The following is a 22,447-nucleotide window of genomic DNA, read 5'->3' as shown; positions in this document are numbered from 1 at the left end:
TTTGATCTAGAGATTTTTAAAATTTTCTTATGTTATTTGAACCACTGTGCTGTGCTCCACTTGCTCTTGCTCCCTCTCCTCATAGCATCTTTCGGTCAGTGTGTGTGCCAAAACAGAGATCTCCACCTCCATCTCCGCTGTCTCCGTCTCGCTCGCTCTCCTCTCCCTTTCTACTACTACGATGCCGCGCCTCCCTCATTTTCATTCAAAATTTCATTAAAGGATGCACACACGCACGCACACACCCACACACACTGGTCTGTTGATTTGCATGCACCAATTACTTTATTTTCGTGATTACACATTTACACTGTGATTACAACGGGAACCTGGAAACAGATTAGGTTCTGATCGTTTGCATCCTTGGATTCCCACAACATGCTGCCTTTCATCTGCAACACAGAGAGAAATATTGTATTAATTCCAGATTGATTCAAAAATGTATTATTTAAACTTAAGGCTCCATATCAAAAGGTGATATCATGAGTTTAATGAATTGTTAAATATATTTTTAAAAATATTTTTGCCAATAAAATTTAAATGAGCTGAAATTGAGACTTTAAAGACATAAGCTTAGACTAAAAACGAAATTGAGTTTTGTAAAATATGTTGATTCTATTTCAACTTATAAGAGGATTCTGAACTTACCACCGGTAGAGTTTCATTTACAAAGATATTGGCCCAATACGCTTTGCCATCACTTGCACTTTCTATACATCCATGATCCCCGTCGCACGGATCGGGAGTTATGGCCGCCTGGGTCTTGATAAAGTTGAACACCCATCGGACTTCATGCTTTAGAAAGGATACCCCATTGCCTGTAAAACAAAGAAATATGATTATTCAGTTAGATTTATTAGGTAAAATATCCCGTGTGAGCTATTACTTTCCCCTCAGGTGTACATTTGTTTATCAAATTCCAAATAATCCAATTAAAAGAATCTGTTTTGCATGCTCCCCTTAATCTAAATGTTTTGCCAATCTTTGTTACAGCCCCCTATCGCGAATTAGTACTCCAAATATTCGATTCGTGCTGAGATCAATCGCTTCGATTTGGTCTCCATTTCTGCTGATTCATCAAAATATCATTAGCATTCATTATATTATTTATGGAGCGACTTTGGGGCGGGGCCCCAGGCTGCAATCAATGTCAATATCTCAACGACTGCAACGAAGTAAACAGTAGTAGTCGCAGCAGGAAATTTGGTGAAATTTCGTAGATTTACAATCTTGGATCAATTATATTTACGACAGGTGCTTATCAATATTGCCATCATCATATGCGCACGCAGTGGTTGTTCTACTACCGAATACTCTGGGGTTTCGGGGGGTTCTCTATACATCTTGCCCCCCCAAAACATCCGCCATCCACCTGATCGAAATTCTTCGCCCGCACTAGATCTATTTTTAGTTCCGACTGACTTTTGCTCGCAGAAAGCGAGGAGCGGTTTCTTTCTCTGAGGATCTGGTCTTATCAGTGCGTTGATATATTTGTATTTACCATTATCATCGAAGCGCACAGTAACCTTAATGGTGGCGTTTCGGGCCATGGAGCAAGGCAGAGACGTACAGCTCTCGATGTCCAGGTAGCTGACCTGGTACAAAGAACCTGAAATAATCGAAGAAAATAAGGATACGTTTAGCTTTAAAGAAATACATCTGGTGAAACTTATTAAACTTGATCTAATAATTATCGGAAACCATTTTAGACAACGATTTTTAAACATTTTTTCTTAAATTGAAGAAGATACTACACTGGCATGTTAGTTTAGGGATAAACTCCAAGTTAAGTAAATTGTTATTCTAAATACTTTTCTTAATTGCAATCATTGGGTACGTGACTTTGCACATGCCACTTCCACCTATATACAACCTGGCAACAAATTAACAATTTTAGTTTAATAAATACCTTTCCCAGCAACTAAGCCGAGTTATCTGCGATCAACACAGACATACACCTATATATTCACAGTATTCTATAATCTATGACCAAGTGCACTTCTCAAGGCCTTCAAACAGTTTCTATCTTTTAAATGAACCGTGTTCGTAGATTACACCACTCTGTTAATTAAGTTCTTTAATTGATTAGTACCCTCTGAGGGGCGCTTGCCTGTCTATCAGTGTTACAATAATAGGTAATCCCCCATAAAGGCGTCATATCTGTTTGTATAAAGTACTTCGATTCTAGAACATAAATCATTGATTTATTGCGACAAGTCCATAAATACTACAGTTAATCAAAAATCGTAAAAACCAAAATACAAATAAAAGACTATGCCCTGGGAAACTATAAAAAGTTAGCGAAGTTTTAATGCTCTGTATAAAGTTAAGCTACTTCAAGCTAAAAATAGGTTGGCACCTTTTTTGCATGACTACAATCTGCTTTAATGGGTATTTTTACTAGCCGTAAATCAGATTTTGGTAATACCTTTGATAAGAGCCTGAGTCAATGAATCTCTGTACTATATCAAATAATTTACAATGCATACAGCTAATTTTTGTTGATGTCATTCGAATATTACGCTATGGTTATTTCCAACTGACTAACCCATTTTCAAATTGTAATCTGATAGAAATTGTCGATTGATTAATTTTGGTAATATATCATAAATTCTATTTATCTATTGGGGAATTACCATCTATGACAGTTGTATTTTATTTAAAGACTGCAATTTTGTTTACGGAAGCAGCACTTTAAGTCAGGTGAGATTGGGCTCTAGGTATTTTTAATGGTCCTGATGGTTTTCTAATCAAAATACTTACTTCTTTTTTTTTAAGATGGCTGGTAAAGAAGGATCACTTTTGTTATTCGTTGAGCTTGTTTTTTCGGTTTTTTTTTTGGTTGGAATTTTAGAACACTCATACTCTGAATTTTAGTAAATGGTAGGATATGACAAATTAACCTATTCAAAACTTTGAAATTTCCAATTTCACCTTAATAATTTCTTGTATGTTAATATTTCATTACCTGTTTTTTCCCCTGTAAAAACCAAGTAATTCTTGTGTTTCTTAAAACGACCTACTGATTATCGGATATACTCACCACAGTCTTCGAAGGGCAGAGATCTTAGGGAAAGATATTTTTTGTAGGCAGCATCTCGGGTGGATTTGAGCGTACCACCGGCGATTTGGTGCACAGCGCAAATGAGCAAGAGTATTTTTAAGTAGTGATCCATGAAGGAGCCTTGCATGGTTCTTAATCAAATCTTTGAGATCTTAATTCGCGATTCGATTAGAATATCGGGCAAAAGCGTTTCGCGTAAAAGTGCAAATAGCTTCCAAATGTCAATAACAATAACAAAAGGGGTTCGATAATGAGGATCACGGGCCGACAACGTTTGTTTGGCGATACGATTGGCTTGGTGGCTAATAGGTGACTGACACCAAGAATAGTGAGCCCCACCAAAAGTAGCAGTCCGTACAATTTGGCTTCTCTTCGATGGGAGAGTACCTGTTCTCTCCGGTTAAACGTAAATAAATAAATACTCCACAGGCGCTTAAGCAATAAACTTTGATTTATTGACTGGGAGCCGATTGGAGCCACTAACACTGACTTTCGCTCTGGTTCTGACTGATAACGCCACCGATTCACTTTGAAGATTTGGTAAGGGGACGTCCGTGACGTCGCTGGGGGCGTGTGAGGGTCTGGGAGTGGGTGGTTGGGTGGCGGGCACGCGTGTGAGTAGCGCCTATAAATACTGTAAAACAAATCAAGTGCCTTTGGCGATGTGTAGATAAAAGTAACTAGCCACTTGACTTTAATTGAAAGTTAAAGAACATAGCGAGCCGTAATTAATTATTATTAGATAATGTCCCTTCAATATATCAATTTAATCCGGTAGACAGCACCGCGCAAGGTGGAAAATTTCGGAATGTGACTCATTCTGGTTGCTGAACTCCTCACTCAATAATACCCTTCAGGTAATTGGTGTTTTTGATGATTCTGAAATCAGTGCGCAGCTGAATGAATTGCCGCACCACAGACTTGTCTAGGTAATTCTGAAGTAGGGGTGAAAAAAAATGGTAACGTAAGAATTAGAGCCAAAATCAAAGACACCGCACACTTACCAGAGTGTCACCTGTGCAAACCTCTTGAAGGTTCTGTGGCTTAACAAGTAATAGATTGCACAATGCATGGAGAATGTCGAAGAGCTGCGTCACCAGCGGACTATCCAGCTCGCGAATGCACTTGCGGTACTCGTTCACGTCGCAGATGGCGCACATGGCTCCAGCCGTGTTGAACTGCATAGTCTGGAGGTGATCGTAGATCACCCTGTGCAGTCGGGTTCCGAATTCCGTCAGGACATTCTGCAGATTCTCTCCATCGACACATTTCTTAATCTGCACAATGACGGGCTGCAGATTCTGCACGACTTGCAGGCAGGCCTAGAAAGTAGAAGTTAAAATTTTTTTTAGCTTATAAATGCTTTTACCGCCTAAATATATATCTTACCGCCGAGGAAATGGTATCCACATCAGTCTCCGGCTTGTAGTCGGTTTTCTTTTGTTCGTACTGCAAATAGACCTTGACCCAGCCAATTACTGCGCTGATGGAGCGGTCCAGACCCTGATCCAGCTTGGTCTCAATCTGCTCCATCAGAATACGCTTCTTAAATACATAGTCCGAGTATTTGGGCGTATTACTGAAAGAGAGTTTCCATAAATCCATGTAGAGTGTTACTTAAGACAGTAAGTCAAAACTTACCTCACACAGGGTATTACAGATGTGTGGCAGAGCTTGTCAAGAAGATGAACAATGATGTTTGTCTTCTGTACCACATCAAAGAAATAAAGTTGTGGAAAGACCCTGCCCTCAGCGAGAGGTACCGCCTGCAGGCCCAACTCCAGAGCGTAATCCACATGCTCATGCATCAGAAAACGCAGCAGGATATCGTTGAGCTTGATGGCATTGCCTGGTAGCTCGGTCTCGTTGGACAGCAGACGGCAGCGTTTGAGCGAGGCCTTTGCCTCCTGCAGCATGTTGATGGCCAGCTCCTCGGACAGGAAGGTTTCCCCGCCATAGTCCTCGATGGCGGCAATATTAATATTGGCCCGCGTGGCTATCAGCACCTCCATATTGCGTCGAAAGCCCTTGGTGGTCGCCGTCTTCTGGTGCTTCTTGCTGGCATAGAACTTTTCCAGCTCTGTGGAGCATTTCGCTGTAAGGCACTTGGTCTCCATTTCGGCGTATCCAGCAAGATGCTTTACGAAAATCTGCTGCGTCAGCTTCTGCAGCAAGTCGTCGTCTATGGTGGACATGTAGACTTGCAGATCCGTCGACAGTTTCAGAGTGCTGCAATTTGGGTTAGATAAGATATTAAGATCTCACATTTAATGATTGTATCTATTGATTTATAAAATTGTAGTGGCTTACCGTGAGTATAACTCGTACAGGGTCCGCAGATATTTCTCCTCATCCTTCTTGTCCTCCAGCTTGGTCATCGCGTACTGGTGCAGCTTTAGCTGGTAGATGTTCAGTATGAACTTGGACATGACCTGCTGCGGATTGGCAAACACCTTCTGAATGATTTCGTTGTGGTGCTTGCACAGTGGCACAATGCCTATAAAGATGTCCTTGCCGCTGTACGGCTGCATCTGGCTCTGTTCGATGTACGCGTCCACACACTGGGTGTAGCCCTTGAACTGGGACAAGATCTGAGCCAAAGTCTTCATGCGCTCAATGTCCTCGCTTTTCTGGGCCGTGGCAAACTCTTCGATCAGCCGCCGTTCCACTTCATCGTATTTCTTTCCGATTTTCCGCTTGGACTCGGCAAAGTTCCCGGGCGGCAGATCCTGCGAGATGGCATAGAGCTTCTGGATCACATCGGCGGCTTCACTTAGTCGAGTGGCATCCGCGAAAATGTCGTTGACAATCACGGGTCCGGCAGCCAAGAACTCGGACATAAAGTTGAGCAACTTCTGCGCCTCCACGGAACGACTGCGAGGGGTGTTCACGTTCTCCAGCTGCTCGCCCAGGTGCATAATCTTCCCGGCCACCGAGTTGATCTTCTCGTCCAGCTGGCCAAACACATCGATGGCCGTTTGGTGGCGTTCCTGCAGCTTGGCGATCTTCTTGGCGTGCGACTCCTTCTCCTGGCGCAGCGACTCCTCGAGCCGTTCGCACTTGCTCTGCTGCTTCTCCTGCAGGATCTTCAGGTCCTTAATGGTCTGAATGAAGGTATCATGCAGGGCCACAGGATGGAAGTCCTCGCTGTTCTGCAGCTCATTATTGGTGCGCCAGGTGAGGCGTTCTATGAACTCGCCCACCTCAAAGGGCTCCTGTCGGTTTTGGTTGATAGATTAAAGGCCCAAATGGTAGGTAAATGACCAGGAAACCCACCTGCTCAAACTCCTCCATGTATTGGGACAGCATTATATAGTTTCCTGATTTTTTTTGTATGATCTGATTTATAGGCGTTTCTTTTCTGCTTCTTCTTCCTATTATTATTGTTGCTTCCGCTCAGCTGTTCTTTATGACGTTGCCACTCTGCTCAATTTCTCTCAGCTGGCAATGCCACCCGGTTTGTTTACGTTTTTGTTTGCTCTCTTGGCCAAAAAATTCAAAAGTTTGGCGCTTGTTATATAACTCAAGTGGGTTTTAATTGAAGTTAAATAAAACTCGGCTTTTATGCTTGCTGATCTTAATTAAATGTTTATTATAATGTGAATGCGCGCCTTACTTATTGCCTCGTATCAAAACCATTTTTTTTTACAACAAATTGCAATGTGCTAAACAAGTTAAAATTTCAAACATTAATATTTTGTATAACCTTTATAATTATTGCGTGGAGTCAGCGATTTATTAAACCTTAGTTACAGTTTTAAACTGAATATGAAAATATGTAGAACCAATAACTTTTTTTTGTTGATTTCTGTTTGGATTTTCCCAATAGACATTTGCTTAGCGAAGGAAAGCTAGTTCTTTTTTACAAACTGCGTCAGCTGCTCCTGCTGCAGTTGCTCCTGTTGCTGCTGTTGCAGGTGGAGATGCGGATGCGGATGTGGGTGGGTAAGCGTGTGACCGATGCCGCCGGAGGTTGACGGCAGGTCCAAGGCGTGCGGCACGATGTTGATGGCACTAGCGGTGCTGGCCGAGGAGGCCAGATCCACGGCCGGCAGACGCACGTCCTCGAACTGGGCGCCGGCGGCCAGGCTGCTCAGCACTTCCGGCATCGAGGGTGTGTCCACCAGCTGGTGCAGGTTCTTCAGCTCCGTGGAGCGCAGGCTGGCCGATAGACTCTCGCTGGAGGCCAGCGAAGTGGACAGCGGCGAGTTGCGCTCAATGGAGGAAGCAATGTCTGTGGGTAGGGACCATTAGCAAGGGCTTTATAAGCTGGGCAAAGCTGCACTCCACTCACCAGTTCTGTCCGTGTCCGGGGAGCAGGTGTTGTGACCTGCAATCCCCTGCGGCTGCGCCATCATCATCATCAGCTTCTCCTCCATCTGCATGATAATCTTCTTCTGCACGTCATACTTCTTGTTCACGGACTGAAAGAAAAGGTATAACAAGGCCTCTGAGTTTTGTTCTATACTTAATTTCCGGCCGAATCGAGCTCCTACCTTGAACTTTTCCTCGTACTCATCTTTGACCGTGCTCAGAAGTCGCTTCTGCTCCGTCATGGCCTTCTCGCTGTTGGCCAGCTGGGCCTGCAGGTCACTGATCTTGTGCTTCATGCTCTCCAGCTGTGATGTCTTCTCGTCCAGGCTGTGCCTCAGTTCTAAATAAATAAATACCGAATGGTTAAACATACGTGAATTGTAAACAAAACATATACGCACCCTTCAGTTCTAGCTGGCTGCTCTCTTGCAGCATCTGCAGTTCTTCGTCGCGGGCCCTGAAGTTATCAATCTCGGCCAGACGGTCGCGACACCGCACTTGCACCTCGCCCATGATGATGAACTCGGCCTCTAGGCGCGCCAGCTCCTGCTTGCACTGCAGCCCCATGTCCGCCTGCTGCTGGGTGTGCTGAAGCTCGGTGCCAAGGCTGAAGACCTGTCCTCGTAGCGATTCCAGTTCGTAGTTCATCTCCTTATGGCGGGCCACCTCACTGGTGAGGCGCGTCTGCAGGTCGTCATTGGCCTGCCGCAGGCACTTTTTCTCCTCCAGCTCGTGCTGATACTTTGCCCTCATCTCGCCCAGCTCCTCCTGGTGGATGTTCTGGCGCTCGTTGGCCAACCGCATGGCTTGATCCATCTTACTGGCTAGATCCTTGTTCTTCGCATCGAAGTTCTTTAGCTGCTCCCTCAACCGATCCCGCTCCATTTCCAGGCTGCGCTTGTCCCTGCTTCGTCCCATGAGCCTTCGATTGCGCTCCGCGTGAATGGACCGCCGGTAGCTTTCGTACCCTAGCTGCAGGCACATCAGTTGACCCTGCTCGGCGTCGAAGGTCTCATTGGCCTTAATCGCATGCTTGATGTACTCGTCCAGAAAATCCTGTGGGTACAGAAGGCTCCTCTCGTAGTTATTCCGCTGCTCCTTGCACTCCAGCAGAAGTTCAATCAGCCAATTCTCGTACTGCGCCGGAGCACTATCCACTCCTTCCACCGTCTGGGTGGAGGCGTGGGCGCAGCTTCTGGCCGGCTCCTTGGGCGCCGAAATGGCCAGGATCCGGCCGCTCCTCTGCAGGCGGCTGCCAGTCTTTTGCGTATTTCCATTCTCCGATCTCTGCCTCTGGCCCGGACAATCGGCCTCGTCGTCGTTTTCCTCCATATGTTGTTGCCGCATTGCGGCCAAAGCTGAGCAGGACTTAGTCCGTCGCATTGGGTTCTCTGCCTCCACGCTCCAGTTTGCCTTCTTGGCTGCCGAGCTTCTGCTGTCCGCACAACTGTCATGGCCACTATAACTGGCCATACGATTGCGGCGCTTCTTGACCAGCTGGTGCATGGATCGGCTGGTGGGCATGTGAAGGCCTCCCACGCTGCACAGGTTCCTATCCGTCTCGTTGCACTCGCCGCAAACGGCAGCGACCTCCTGAGTGACAGCTGGATAGACGGAACCTCCGGCGAGAGACAATTCGGAGTTGATTTCAGGCATGCTGCTGGGAAAAGATGCGTTGTGCCTGTCCTGCATGACCTGTTGCAGACGCCGGTCGTAGGTTGTCACCCTATTGACCTCCAGAAACGAATGACTGCTTTCCTCCGCCTCACGAGTGACATCAGGGAAACTGAACTGATTCTGCTGGTCCTTGCGCATGGGTGAAGAAGGCTGGCTCACGGCGAAGATGGCTCTCACGGCATGCGAATTAACCGCACGACCTGGCTGCTTTATCTCTCTCACATCCTTTAGGGGCGTTGTTTCCGGCGTGGCCTCCACGGCAGCTTCGGGCGGCGAGGAGCCCGTCATGCCCACCATTAGCTGGGAGTTCATCGCCGGCTGGAGTGGCAAAATAAACGATGTGGTGGGTGTCAGCGGTATGGCGCTACTGGTCGTGGCGATCTCGTTGTGCGGACTCCAAATGGCACCCAGCTCCCCACCAGAGGCGGACGAATCGAAGCGGGAGTACACGTTTCTCGAATGCTGCAACTCCCTCAGCTGATAACTATAGTCCGTAGTCGAGGTGTTTGAAGTCATGCGACTGTATCCCGGGGTCATGGGATACGCATAGCTGCCGTCTTCGTTGCTCGCCTCGGGCAGAAGCACGGGCAGGGACAGGTTGGCGCACTCCATGACCACGTCATGCGGCTCCATCTCCTTCCAACGCGTATTGTTCACCTCCGTCTCCGGCGTGGCCGTCAGCAGCATGGGATGCAGTCGCACCGTGTCCAAAAGCGGCTTGATCGTGTGCTGGAAGATGCCGCCGCCGTTGCCCCGCTTGATGAACTCCCCCAAATAGGCCATAAAGCTGCAGGGATACATTCCATACAGGCGGTGGAACAGCATCTGCAGACCCAACTGCAGGTGGACGAGCTTCTCGTCCGGCATTTTGGCGCTGTTTTGCAGTTTCCACGAGGCCAAGTGCCCGAAAACCTCGAACAGATCGTTGAGGAAGTTGGGCACGGAATTCGGTATGATCGGCAGCAGGGTGATTATGCACAGCAGGGCGCTCATCAGCGGCACAATCTCCTTCTCGTGCTGGAAAGGAGTGGGGGAACAAAAGCCATGATTAATCTGGACGAGTCTATACATGCCCAACTCACCGTCAGCAGCTTGAACACGCTCTTGATCAGCCGGTGTTTCTCGATCTTGTACAGCCAGGTGGGATGATGGCGCACTATAAAGCAGAACACCTGGAGGCTCTGCACCCGGTGCTGCGACTGCTTCAGACAGTCGTCCAGCCGGTCAAAGATGAAGCCATCGTGCGGCGTCTGAGCTTTGACCAGCACCTCCAGAATGCGCTGAGATCCGGTTTTGAAGAAATAGTCCAGCATGAACTGCACCACCCACTGCTCCTTGTCTGTGGAGTTGGATATTGGGGGATATGGAAGCTGTGGCTATGGAAAGGGGATCTGGGATTAGGGAACTCACTCTGGGTTAGCAACTCCACCAGTTTGCGCTTGGCCTCCTCGTTCTCCAGCGTCATGTTGGACTCCAGGTCGCCGATGATCTTCTCTATCTCTATCACCATGGCGTCGGCGGGTTCCGTGGCTTCCTGTCGCTGCGATTGATTTTTCCGCCCGCCCTGGGTCGACTGCTCCTGCTCCTGCTACTCCACTCCTGGTCCTTCCTTCTACTCCACTCGCTCGTCGTCGTGGTTGTCTTTTGCAGAGCTGCGTGTGCTTTTTCTCGTCTTGGTCGCTGTCAACTGGAGAACAGGCAATGGGCATTAAATTCCTGCTGCGTTCGATTCCCCGCTTTGTTGTTTTGGTTTGTGGAGTTCCTATTGCAATGCCTACCTCTGCTAAACTCATGTTTTACATGTTTGTCTTGAAAATGAAAAAGGTTATTTTTTTTGTGATATTTCTCTTGCGCTGTTATCGCCAGCCAATCGATGGTTTGGTCTGGCAACGCCGTGGCCGAAAGTCTGGCAGCCTTGGCCACAATCAAAACAACATCAGCTGTTTTGGCGCAACTTTCTTGCAATTCCGATTCCGGTTATAGAATTAAAAAAATTAATGTAGTACAATGCATTACACAATAATAAGAGGACTCGCCACGCAGCCCAAGTTGGCTAACGTTCCCAAGCGGTAATTAAGTTAAATAATACTATAGAAATTTATTCAACATCTAGTGTTTTTTAGGAAATGGAAAAGCGTTGTGGGTTTGGAGGTGCACGCACAGATTGCCAGTGCCTCCAAGCTTTTCTCCGGCAGTGGCACATCCTTTGGAGCACCACTTAACTCCTCCGTGGCCTATTTCGATGCCTCCATCCCAGGCACATTGCCGGTGAGAATGAATAATTATAGTTAAAATGGGGTAATTACTTGAAATGTCTGTTTCCAGGTGCTAAACCGAAAATGTGTAGAATCCGGCATCAAGACATCACTGGCTCTGGGCTGTCGGGTGAATGAGGTGTCCATGTTTGATCGCAAGCACTACTTCTACGCTGATTTGCCAGTAAGATGTCATAAGTAACCATCCTAACACCATTTTAAACACCATTTCTCCCCAGAATGGCTACCAGATCACCCAGCAGCGAGCTGCCCTGGCTAATGATGGCAAAATGACTTTCCCGGTCATAACACCTGGCAAAAAAGTTTACTACAAGACGGCCAAACTACTGCAGTTGCAATTGGAACAGGACAGTGGAAAATCCCTGCACGATGATTATCTAAAAAGAAGCCTTGTGGATCTCAATCGTGCTGGTCTGCCCCTGATGGAGCTGGTTTTTGCTCCAGATCTGGAAACTGGTGAAGAAGCAGCCTCGCTGGTCAAGGAACTAATGCTAATTCTAAGGCGTCTTCAGACCTGCAGCTGTAAAATGGAAGGTAATAAAAGTTTGAATAATCTTTTCACTAAAAACTAAAAATCCTTCTCCTTTAGAGGGTGCCCTGCGTGTGGATGCCAACATATCCATTCACCAAGAAGGCGATCCCCTAGGGGTACGCACCGAAGTCAAAAATATTGGCTCAGTTCGCAGCATTTCACAGGCAATTACATATGAAATAAACAGACAATTGGAAACTGTGGCCAATGGCGGCGTGATCACAAATGAGACTCGCAACTGGGATGCAGAAAACCGGCGAACAGTGGCCATGCGTGACAAGGAGGTGCTGCAGGATTACAGGTTCATGCCGGAGCCAAATCTACCACCTCTACATGTCAACCTCAGGCCGGGCTCGAAGTCAACAGAGGATCTGCTTTCTGTGGCAGCGCTGAGCGAGGAAATTCCCGAATTACCAGAGGACACCAGACAACGTCTGATGGAGCAATACAACCTTAATGCGGAAACGGCCATCATTTTGGTGGTGGGTATTTATATTAGTATTTTATTTAGCTTTCAAAGCACTTTCTGATTTTATTTCAGAACGAACCAATTCTGCTGGAACATTTTACGAGCATTAGCCGTAGTTTAACTGAACTGCCAAAGAAAGTCATTTACAATTTCCTTATCAACGATTTGCTGACCTACTGCAACAAATTAAACTTGGATGTGGAAGACTGGTAATATACCACAGCTCAATATAATTGAGGCATTATTTAATTAATTTTGTATTCTAATGTAGCTCCATAAGGGCTGATGATTTAAAGGATATATTACAAAACCTTCACACCGAGCAGATAAATCTTCAGGCAGCACGACAGCTAATAGAACTGCTACACAAAAACCCCAAAGCCAAAAGTAGTGAGGTAAGTAACTTCAAGCCAAATAACATTCAGAACATTTGACTTAGTTCTCATTTTCCATCCCAGCTCATTGAACTGCACAACTTGCAGCAGATCTGCAGCCCAGAGGAGATCGAGATTCTCTGCCAGCAGGCCATCACCAACCAGGCCAAGGCAGTGCAGCAATACCAAAAGGGGAAGGCCAAAGCTCTGTTCGCCATCGTGGGCGAAGTGGCCAAGTTGTCGTCCCAAAAGGCTAACATGAAGTTAGTAGTGCAGTGCCTGGAAAAGATGCTTAAACCCACCAAGAAGTAAGAGCTCTGGTCGGTAGTTGTGTTCATTAGGAGTGTGTTTCTCTTGTATATATATTTTATAAAACATGCAGTCGTCGAACCGCACTGTATATAGGTTTAGATATGCTAAGGATTAAATATAGTTGCTTTGTTTCGTGCTGACTAGTTCGGTGTTCTGGCCAATATGTAAATGCAAATGATGTAAATTGTCGTGTTAGATATGGTTCGGTGTTCTCCCTCGCTCAGGGAGAATCGGAACTCGTGACCCTTTAATGCATAGTTATTTTTGTAGAGATGAATGATGCATCATCGCTACCGGATGCCCGAATGCGACTGGATGGAACGCACTATATTCGATTGTCTAACAGGGCAGACAATGAACAGCTAGAATTGTACTACAAACGAGTTGAAATGCACGCGATGATTAACTCAGATGCGACTGGAGCAGTCCAGGAAGCCTTTTCTAAATAAATGCATATGGCAGTGAGCGTTACGTCTTCTTGGCGGGATAAAGTTTAACCAAATCTTAACTCCACATAGCTCTAGTCGCGATCATAGTCCCGGCAGGTCGAGGGAGGCAGGCTCATCGAAACCGCGGAGTCGAGACTGAAAAAGGTATGTTCAATACATTTTTTTTTAATATTTAAGAATGTAGGACTTACCGTCTGCTCTCGCTTTCCAGGAGATGAGCATCCACCGGGTGCTGGGACACATTACGTAGGGAATCTCCAAGGGTGCTCCTCAAGTGCTGCATTTCCCGATTCGCCTTTGAGCTGCGTAGAATATACTGTTGTCTCCGCTTGGCCTCCTGAGCCAATTGCTCGCGCAGCATAGATATCTGAAGAATATAATTTACTTATTCTTGATCTACATTATAACACTGCAAGAGGACCCACCTGATTCTCCAGGCGCAGAACCTGCTGCCTGTGGGACTGTTCTCTGGCGTCGAGCAGCTTCTCGGCGTGCATCTGGGCACTGCGATAGCGATCCCCGTCCAAACCATCAGTGCACTTGGCGCTGTCGTTCATTCGCGCCTTGCAACGCGCCAACTCGGACTCCTTCTCCGCCAGCAGCGTCTCCAGGCGACGCACCTTGAGTCGCAGATCGCGGGTCTCCTGCTCGATCACACTGTGATCCAATCCGCAGTTAAAGGAGCCTCCTACTCCTCCTCCTCCAGTTCCGGCATTACCTCCGCCCACATCGTAGCGATTGGAATCAAACTCCCCGGAATCATTAGCCCCACCGTAATAGGAGTTGGACTTTTCGGCCCGATCGTAGGCGTTTCCGCCGGAGAACTTGCTCTTCCGCTCGCATTCCAACTGCTTGACTTTGTCCTGAGCAAGAAAAAGGTAGAGTATATTAAAAGATTGAATAAACGAAAGAAATTACAGCAAGCACAGGCAACACTGCGTATACTTAATATCTACTTTTTAATGTATCACTCATACGCACTGTTGCCAATAGTTGTCTTTAATGCTTTTAAGATGTTTTTTGTTAAGTATGTACAATTTCTTAACTATTATTTTTACCCACCTGTAGGGTCTGCAGTTTACTGCGCAGCTCCGATTTCTCCCGCTGGGAAGACTTTAGCTGCCTGCTGAGCTCATCCTCGCCATTGCTGCCTCCATTGCCGTTGGTCAGGCCTTTGTCGCCGCCGCTCTCTTGGTTCCACTTGGCGATGCGGAGCTGGGACTCCAGAGCCGAGCGCTGAACCTCCAGATCGGTGACCTGCTCCTGTAGCCGCTGATTCCCATCTAGTTGAGCTTGTTGGCTGCGACGCAGCTCGTTGAGATTGGTCTGGGCGCTGTCCAGGCGTTCGGTGAGTATGCGCTTCTCGTTCTCGGCGGTCTGCAGGGACTTCTGGACCAGCTTCAGCTTGTCCTCATTGGCCTGGGAGCAATGACCCTGCTCGGAGAGCTCCTTCTGAAGGGTCTTCAGCTCGCCCCTCAGCTGGGTTTCGGTCACGGCAGACTTCTGGAGCCGTTCCTTTAGCTGATCCACGGTAGACTTGAGGGCTGTGCAACGATCCTCCAGTTGGGTCATGGCGCGATTTTGGTTCTCCAGGCGTTCGGCCATCTGACGGATGCTGCAGTCCTTCTCCTGCAGGGCCATCTGCAAACGGGTGAGATCGCCCTCCATGGCCACCCGCTGTAGATCCAGCTTGCTGGCCCTGCCCTCCACCTTGGCCAGTTCCTCCTGCAGCTGACGCTTCTCGTTGTCCAGCTTAGCGCACTGCTGTCGGCTCTTCTCCAGGCGTTCCTCGTTCTGGCCATTCTCCTCGGATGTGGCGGCCAGTTGCATTTCCGTTTGGGCCAAACGTTCCCTCAGCATCTGGCACTCATCGTTGCGGTGCTTGAGCTTCTCCTCCAGCGCATGGATGGCGGAGATCTTCATCTTACGATCCGTTTCCAGGTTGCTTTTCTCTTCTTGCAGATTCCTCAACATGGCCTGCAGTTTGCCCAGCTTGGCATCGCATTTCAGTTGCTGGTCTGCGGCATCTTGGAGCTGTTTCTTAGCTGCTCCCAGCTGGGATTTGTAGTCATCCTTCTCGCGTTCCAACTGAGCCACCTGGTGCATCAGATTACGGACACCCTTCCGCACCAGATCTGGATCCACATCAATGGGTCCATCTGGACACTGCGAAGTGCTTCTGTTGTCGTAATCCCCGCAACTGCGCGATGGACTGAATCTCCTAGAGGGACTGAGCAAGCGATGTGACAGATTTACACTGCCATCCACTTGGATGCCTGCAATCCTGCGCAGCGTGTGGACCACTGAGGAGAGCTTCTGTTCGGTGTCCCGCTTGTGCAGCTCTACGCAGGATAACTGCTCATCCAGGGCGCGAATACGACCTTCGGCTCCGCCCAAGCGGGCCTTCAACTCCTGAATCTGCTGAGTGGCATCCGCCAGGCAGACCTCTAGGTTATGCTTTTGATCCTCCAGTCGCTTCTCCCTGCCACGACCCTCCTCCAGGCGCTGGGCCAACTCCTGTTCCCTGGCATGGAAGCGATGCTCCTCCTGGTTGTTCTGACACCTTGCCCTGCCCAATTCCTGGCGAGTGGCGCATAGATTGGCCTCCAAGTCGGACAACTGCTTCTTGATCTGGCAGAGCTCCTGCTGAGCCCGCTCCTTAAGCTCCACTTCGGCCACCAGCTTGCACTGCAGCTCCTTGCCACCTTCGTCCTTCTGGGCAAATTCCACTTGGGCCTTCTGCAGCTGCGCCTTTGTGGCATTCAGATCCTGGGTGGTTTTCGTAAAGTGATTCTCCGTCTCCTTCAGGATGGTACTCAATCTGGTGCGTTCGTTCTCCAGGGAGTTCTTGGTGTCCTCTAGGTTGCTAATCTTCTGAAGAGCCTCCTCGATGGCGCGTGCCTGTTCCCGCTTGGCGCTCTCCACGCGCTTCACGTGGTCGCGCAGCTCCTTGTTGCTGCCGGAATACTTGTCCCGCTCGATGTTGCTGTCCGCCAGTTGTCGGCGACAGTCGGTCAACTCCTTGCGTAGACTGTCAATGAATCCTTCGCCTGGAGCAGGGATTATTAGAGATTTTCTAGCAAAGATTAGTTGCCTCCGTACTCACCCTCCTTAGACTTGCGCAGTGCATCCTGCAGCTCGTTGTTGGTGCCCTCCATTTTGTCCTCCTTCAGACGAATCTCCATTTTTAACTCCTCGCTCACACGGCACAGGGTGTCACGCTCCTCACGAATGCTATTCAACTGCAGCTCCTGCTTGCGGATGCACTCCTCCAGCTTAATCCTACGGGAGATTAATATTTAATTAATAATTGAATCAAGTTTTAATTTAGAATTTTTGTTTATTCTTTGTTTTTAGATGCCCAACGGAAGAAAGTAAAACACGCGAATTCTTTAGAGGAATAGAAATTAGAATACCACTTACTTATGCTCCTCCTCTTTGGTGCGCATGTGCACCATCTCGTCCTTGAGCTGAGCGATTACCGCCCGTTGCTTCTCATCCCGAGCATTGGCCTCTCTTCTACTGCGATCGAGGGACTCCTGTTCGGTCTTGAGATCCCGGGACACAGCCTCCAACCGCTCGGCCACCGCCTGTTTGTCCCGATGGGCAATCAAAAGGGCCTGCTGCTTCTCGCTTTCCGCACGGATTAGTGCCTCCTCGTGCTGCTGGACAAGACTCTCGAGATGAGCCTGCAGAGTGGCCAATCGCTCCTGCAACTTCTCGATCTCATCATCCTTAGCCGTTTGCAGGGCTTGTAGAGCCTGCTGCATCCGCTTTTCCAGGGCATTCCTTAACTGAAGGATTTCCTCGCCATGTCGTTTGGCCGCATCCTCTGCACAAGCTTGAAGATTGGCAATCTTCTGATTGAAATCACTCTCGGCCGCACGGGCGGCATTGAGCAACTGCGTCTTGGTCTCCTGAGCCTTGCGCTGGCATTGCTCCAGATCTTTCTGCAGACGAGCCACATGGTTCTTTAGGGACTCTTCCCTTACCAAGGCCTCCTGCAGATCCCTTTCCAACTGGCTACGTCGCTCCTCGGTGGCCTCCAGTGAGGTATTCGTGTCGAAGAGCACCGATTCCAGGGACTCCTTCTCCGAGCGCAGGGCAGCCAGAAGTTCATTTAAGCGATGGGTGTCCTTCTCGTGCAAATCGATGACCACCTGCTTCTCCTCCACATCCTTCACCATCTCCTCCAGATTTCTATTCAGGCGACTATTGGTCTCGGTGGTCTGTTCCAAGCGCTGCCGAGTCCGCATCAGTTCCTCATTCAAAGCCTCCTTCTTTCGACACATGGCCGTCAGCTGGTTGTGGATATCACCACGATCCCTGGTGACGCAGGCCAAATCCTGCAGGATCTTCTCCTTCTCCAGCTGCAGGCACTTGAGCTTCTCGCCGGCGGACAGATTGTCCGTCTCCAGTTCTAGTCGCGCCTTGTCCAGCACCGCCAGTTCCTTCTTGAGCTCACCAATTTCATTGGCCTGATCTGCAGACTGGACTCGGAGCTTCTTGCGCTCCTCCTGCGTCTCCTGGAGGCAATTCTGAACGGACTTCAGCTCATCGGTGGTGGAGCAACTGTTGTTCGATAGCTTCTCGTGCTTCTCCTGGAGATCACACTTCTCCAACAGCAGTTTGTCCAGGTCATACTCCAGGTCGGATTTCTGCTTCTCGAGCAGATTGATCAGGTTATCCGACTCGATGCGCTGCTGCTCTAGAAGATCACGATTCAGGCTCACCCGGTTGAGCTCCTCGCGAAGGGAGATGGTCTCCTCCCTCAGCCGACTGCTGCGGTCTTCCTCGGATCTGTTGGTATGTTCAAGGTTTTACTGGATCTCTTTTATATGGGTTATCTTAACCTTTACCTCAAATTCAACTCGGTGATATTCTTGTCCTTCAGAATGCGTTGGATTTCCAGCTCAACGGCCTTTTTGTCCTCCTCCATGGAATCGATGCGCTTCTGCAGTTTTCCATAGTTCAACTGAAGCTTCTCATAGTCACCGCTCAGGTTCTCAAACTAAAAGAAAGTATTATAATGTGGTTTCAGCATTAAAACAAATTGTATATTCCATATTCCATAATATTAAACGCCATTTTTGTATGGAAAAGATTGTATACCCTCTAGTAATATTCTGAATCCCGTCCAACCCATTTAGAGATACGAGATCCCGGTGCTGATGAACTTAGCCCCTTGCCATTTCTACTCACGCCGGCTGCAAATGCAATCTTCGCCGCCATAATTTGTAACTCATCGCAGACATGGCTCTTCACCCCGGATTTGAGCTGGGATCATCATAAATATACAATCTACTGCGTAATCAGACACAGACAGAGACTAATCGAGTTATCACCGATCCGCCCCCAATCTGCCTTGACATCCACACTTGGAAAAAAACCAGACGCTTTAATCATTAATTGTTAATTAAGAAATTCTATAAAATTTTCCAGTCCTGAAATTCGAAGAAATTCTTATACATTACATGATTTTTACACAAACCCTAGCTAATTTGTGGAGCATATATAAATTGTAAGTCAAGGCAAATCTTTTGTGAAGACTACTTCTATTATATTGAAAAACAGAAATTAGAATTTTATTATCAGGACTTTCCCTTTTATAAACCAACTCTATGGCCCAGTATTTCTAAAATCAGTGGTCAACAGCAGCAAAAGCGCGGACTGCCAGCGGGATACACATTTTCTCTGCTGCCGCTCTGCCAGCACGAACAGTATACAACTTACCGCACTATTGATATCGGCTCTGCCCATCTCGGACCGCTGCTTCTGGGTACGGACATCGTCCAGTCCGCGCTGCAGACTCTCCCTCTCCTGCAGCAGCTCCGACAGCTTGGAGTTGCTGCTGTCCAGCTTCTCAGTGAGCTGCTGCATCTTGGTGGTGAGGAGCTGTTTGGTACCCTCGCTGGTCTCCAACTGGGTCTTGGTGGTGCGCAGGGTTTCGCTGGTATTCTGGAATTTAACCTGCATATCATGGAGGGCCAGTTGGTATTTGTGGAGTGCCGCCTGGACGGCTGAGATGGTGCCCTCGGCGAAGGCTTGGGAGGCGCGTGTTGAGTTCCGACGGGGGGATTTCCCACCACCAGTGGTGCTGCCCGCACCACCACCCCCAGCTCCACCACCAGCCACGGAGGCGGCGTCACGCGTCAGGTGCATGTGCTGCATGACCCCGCCGGTGACCTCGGCGTCTGCCTCGCGATCTGCGATCTCAGCATCTTGAACGACGGCCTGCGCAATTTCGCGCATGGAATTATTGAGTCGCTCTATCTCGTCGCTATAGCGACTGGCCAGAGCAGCCTGCGATTCAGCCTGGGCACAGCGATCCTCCAGCTTCTTCAGCTGATTCATCAGCTCCAGGAGCCGTTGATCCCGCTCCATGATCTCGTGGCGGGCACTCTCGTATTGAACTTTAAGGGTAGCCAATTGGTTCTGCAGTTCATCGTTGCTGCGTTGGGACTGCTTCAGTTCCTCATCCGCCGCCCTTTTTGCCTGCTGGTGGGCAAAGGCCACCGTGGCATTGGAGCCACTGATGTCCTTGCCCACACAGTTGATCTCCTGACCCATTTTGGCCACCTCCGCCTTCATGGCCGTCTGCATTTCCTTGAAGGATCTCTTGACGGCCACCACCTCTCGCCACATTTTCAGCAGCCGATTGTGCTCGCTGTTGTAGTAGTCCTTGAAGGCCTGCTCCTCCTCCTTGAACTCGTCCTCCTTGATCAGCAGCTCATCCCGCAGGCCGGCCCAGTCGTTGGTCAGCTTCTGCAGGTCGTTGGTCAGCGCCTCGTTGGTTCGATTCGACTCTTCCAGCTGCTGGCGAAGGGCACTGTTCTGGGCCAGGATCTGCTCGCATCGCTGGTGCTCCTCCTCCAGTTTGCGGCAAAGATCAGCTGCTCCGCCGCCTCCTCCGGTGACCAGGACATCGTCGTGGACATAATCCCGACTGCAGCTGGGCGGTGGTGAGTCCAGCGAGGAGCTGCAGGGCAAACTGCTCTGGCCCAGGGTCAGGGAAGTAGAGCACTAAAAAACAAGGTGGCCATTATAAAACCTTATATTACGGATGAGCTATAACACCCATGGAAATTATTTTAATTTGATTTTAAATGTTTACCCGTAGCAACATTAAATATTCCAATTTTAATGACAATTGCAATCACATTAGCCTCTGAACCCCAAATTATGATTAATAGAAAAAGCGTGAATAGATTAAACTGAAAAAAGTGTATTACTCATACGCAACGTTGCCGCTACCTATTGACTAAGACGTTTACTTAAATGGAAAATGTTTTATACATTTAGAAAAGTATTCGAGCTGTATCTCAGAAATTTAATTAGTAAATTTACTTAAATGTAGATAATATATTTTCAAAATTCAGTTCGAATAATTTGTTGAATTTCTACTTCAATATCAATCATTTAATTTCAAAATTAAAAATTAAGGTTTAAATAAAATTGTTTAAAGTGTACTATATTTTAACCGTATTCCAAATGAATTAAGAAAAAAATTCCCCCCGAAAAATAGCCGTACAAAATTTTTCCGTACTCACCATCACCTGACTGGTGGTTGGACCCGTGGTCAACTTGGGTCCCGTTCCCGCCGTCGGCTTGATGGTCTCGTGCATGCGGTCCTCCAGATCGCTGCACCGCTGCCGATACTGCTGGATCTTCGACTGCAGCCGGCTGACCAGGTTGGCCTGGTTGTGCTGCGCCTGCTTGTAGGTGTCCAGGCGGCGTCGATAGCTATGCGACTCGTCGGCCAGCCGTTGGCGCAGCTCCTGGTTCTGGCGCAGCAGGACCGAGGGATCTCCCCCGCCTCCTGCTCCACCTGGCGGACCCGGGCTCATCATCCTGGGCGTTAGGGCGCCGGCGGCGGAGGCGGAAACGGAGCCGGCACTGGCCGAGGGGTCACGCCCACGCTGACTGCGCGAAAAAGGCAGCCTAGAGGCGGTGGCCGGTGGGTGGGCTGGTCCCGCCGCCTGAAGGTCGACGGCCGATGGGCAGGGCGTTTGCTTGAAGTTATCGCGATACGCCTGCATCTGTGGGTAAAGTTGGGTGAAAGGAGGTGAGTTCGGTTCGATTCCTCTGATGAAGTTTCTCTGTTGCGGTTGGCATTGCGTGCAACAGCAAGAAATCACAGAAAAGTTTGGAAGTTTGGTATATGAACTTTGTGATACCCTAGATGGTAATTTACTTTATATTTTAAATGTTATTCTTATATAAATTATTATATTTTAAGATACCAAAATTTGTTTAATATTTTTTAAAAAGTAACATTTTATGAAAAGGACAACCTAAAATATATGCTTATAGCTTTTTAACATTAGACACTTCTAATGGAAAAAGAATATAGAACTTATTTATATTTTCATTACATATAAGCCACATTTCCAGATAAAAACAAAATCCTTTAAAAATGATAATGATGTTTAATGTGTCTTAGACCAAAATATAAGAAACTGTGGTCCTCCCTGTACCTTTACTTTATAATTTAAAAAAAAACAGTATTTAAATACTTTAATTAGATTCATCAACATTTTATACGACTTTTCATTGTATGACCTTATATCTTGATCTTAGCAGTAAGCAATGGATTCTCTATCATACATCCCTATAAATCAGTGAACCCTTTTGATCAAAACTAAAGGGGTATATGCTTTTTGAAGCGGAAACTTTCTGGCCAAAAGTTTGGCGCCTCGCCTACGCTTCAGAGCGACTCGATAAGTTAGTCCAAATTGATTTATTAACTTGTTCCGGGCCTGGAGTCAGTCGTCATGACAGCTGCACCGAGGTGATGTTCCCTCGCAAATAAACAAGTTCAGAGCCCCCCGTTCATTATCGTTCAACAGCAAGGATCCAAGGATCCCAGCCGTATGGAAGGAATTCTTTCCGTAACGTCCATACTTTCGAATGATATTTTTCGGGGGCCCACTTGAGGAAATTGTTTTTGGGCCCCGGTCGACACGCATTGCACAGTCTG

At 47.9% G+C, this 22,447-nt stretch overlaps 5 protein-coding genes across 6 annotated transcripts; 1 reads left to right on the top strand and 4 right to left on the bottom strand.

Moving 5' to 3' along the window:
- Positions 1–262: 262 nt before the first annotated feature.
- On the bottom strand, positions 263–3,385 carry Npc2f (Niemann-Pick type C-2f). Of its 2 annotated transcripts, XM_065866781.2 has the most exons (5): positions 3,044–3,385; positions 2,969–2,980; positions 1,502–1,609; positions 649–818; positions 263–392 (listed from the first exon to the last, which is right to left on the bottom strand). In XM_065866781.2, exons 1-5 carry the CDS (start codon positions 3,189–3,191, stop codon positions 306–308), a joined length of 525 nt encoding a protein of 174 aa, XP_065722853.2. In that variant the 5' UTR covers positions 3,192–3,385; the 3' UTR covers positions 263–305. The 2 variants fall into 2 exon arrangements, with proteins under 2 accessions (XP_065722853.2, XP_065722854.2); XM_065866782.2 differs by lacking the exon at positions 2,969–2,980 and having other exon boundaries at positions 3,044–3,382.
- A 330-nt stretch (positions 3,386–3,715) lies between these two features.
- Sec10 (Exocyst complex component Sec10) lies at positions 3,716–6,488 on the bottom strand. Its single transcript, XM_065866780.2, has 6 exons — positions 6,341–6,488; positions 5,375–6,279; positions 4,706–5,293; positions 4,454–4,643; positions 4,069–4,386; positions 3,716–3,999 (listed from the first exon to the last, which is right to left on the bottom strand). Exons 1-6 carry the CDS (start codon positions 6,371–6,373, stop codon positions 3,901–3,903), a joined length of 2,133 nt encoding a protein of 710 aa, XP_065722852.2. The 5' UTR covers positions 6,374–6,488; the 3' UTR covers positions 3,716–3,900.
- Positions 6,489–6,624: 136 nt separating this feature from the next.
- Positions 6,625–10,970, bottom strand: Tsc1 (tuberous sclerosis 1 protein hamartin). The gene is made up of 7 exons (XM_036817514.3): positions 10,834–10,970; positions 10,466–10,742; positions 10,138–10,394; positions 7,780–10,072; positions 7,561–7,718; positions 7,359–7,488; positions 6,625–7,298 (listed from the first exon to the last, which is right to left on the bottom strand). The coding sequence occupies exons 2-7, from the start codon at positions 10,563–10,565 to the stop codon at positions 6,916–6,918; spliced, it is 3,321 nt and encodes a 1,106-aa protein (XP_036673409.3). The 5' UTR covers positions 10,566–10,742; positions 10,834–10,970; the 3' UTR covers positions 6,625–6,915.
- Positions 10,971–13,158, top strand: GatB (glutamyl-tRNA(Gln) amidotransferase subunit B, mitochondrial). The gene is made up of 8 exons (XM_017082342.4): positions 10,971–11,124; positions 11,179–11,323; positions 11,381–11,494; positions 11,550–11,865; positions 11,921–12,345; positions 12,405–12,541; positions 12,604–12,727; positions 12,791–13,158. The coding sequence occupies exons 1-8, from the start codon at positions 11,063–11,065 to the stop codon at positions 13,016–13,018; spliced, it is 1,551 nt and encodes a 516-aa protein (XP_016937831.4). The 5' UTR covers positions 10,971–11,062; the 3' UTR covers positions 13,019–13,158.
- On the bottom strand, positions 13,035–21,506 carry Root (ciliary rootlet coiled-coil, rootletin). Its single transcript, XM_036817513.3, has 9 exons — positions 21,018–21,506; positions 19,201–20,490; positions 18,327–18,478; positions 16,891–18,267; positions 16,574–16,749; positions 14,530–16,517; positions 13,893–14,330; positions 13,659–13,834; positions 13,035–13,602 (listed from the first exon to the last, which is right to left on the bottom strand). Exons 1-9 carry the CDS (start codon positions 21,504–21,506, stop codon positions 13,539–13,541), a joined length of 6,150 nt encoding a protein of 2,049 aa, XP_036673408.3. The 3' UTR covers positions 13,035–13,538.
- Positions 21,507–22,447: the final 941 nt, after the last annotated feature.

Source organism: Drosophila suzukii, chromosome 3 (assembly GCF_043229965.1).
Source record: "Drosophila suzukii chromosome 3, CBGP_Dsuzu_IsoJpt1.0, whole genome shotgun sequence".
Classification (NCBI taxonomy): Eukaryota; Metazoa; Arthropoda; class Insecta; order Diptera; family Drosophilidae; genus Drosophila; species Drosophila suzukii.
Note: the sequence above shows the minus strand (reverse complement) of the source record. Positions and strands in the feature narration are given on the sequence as shown.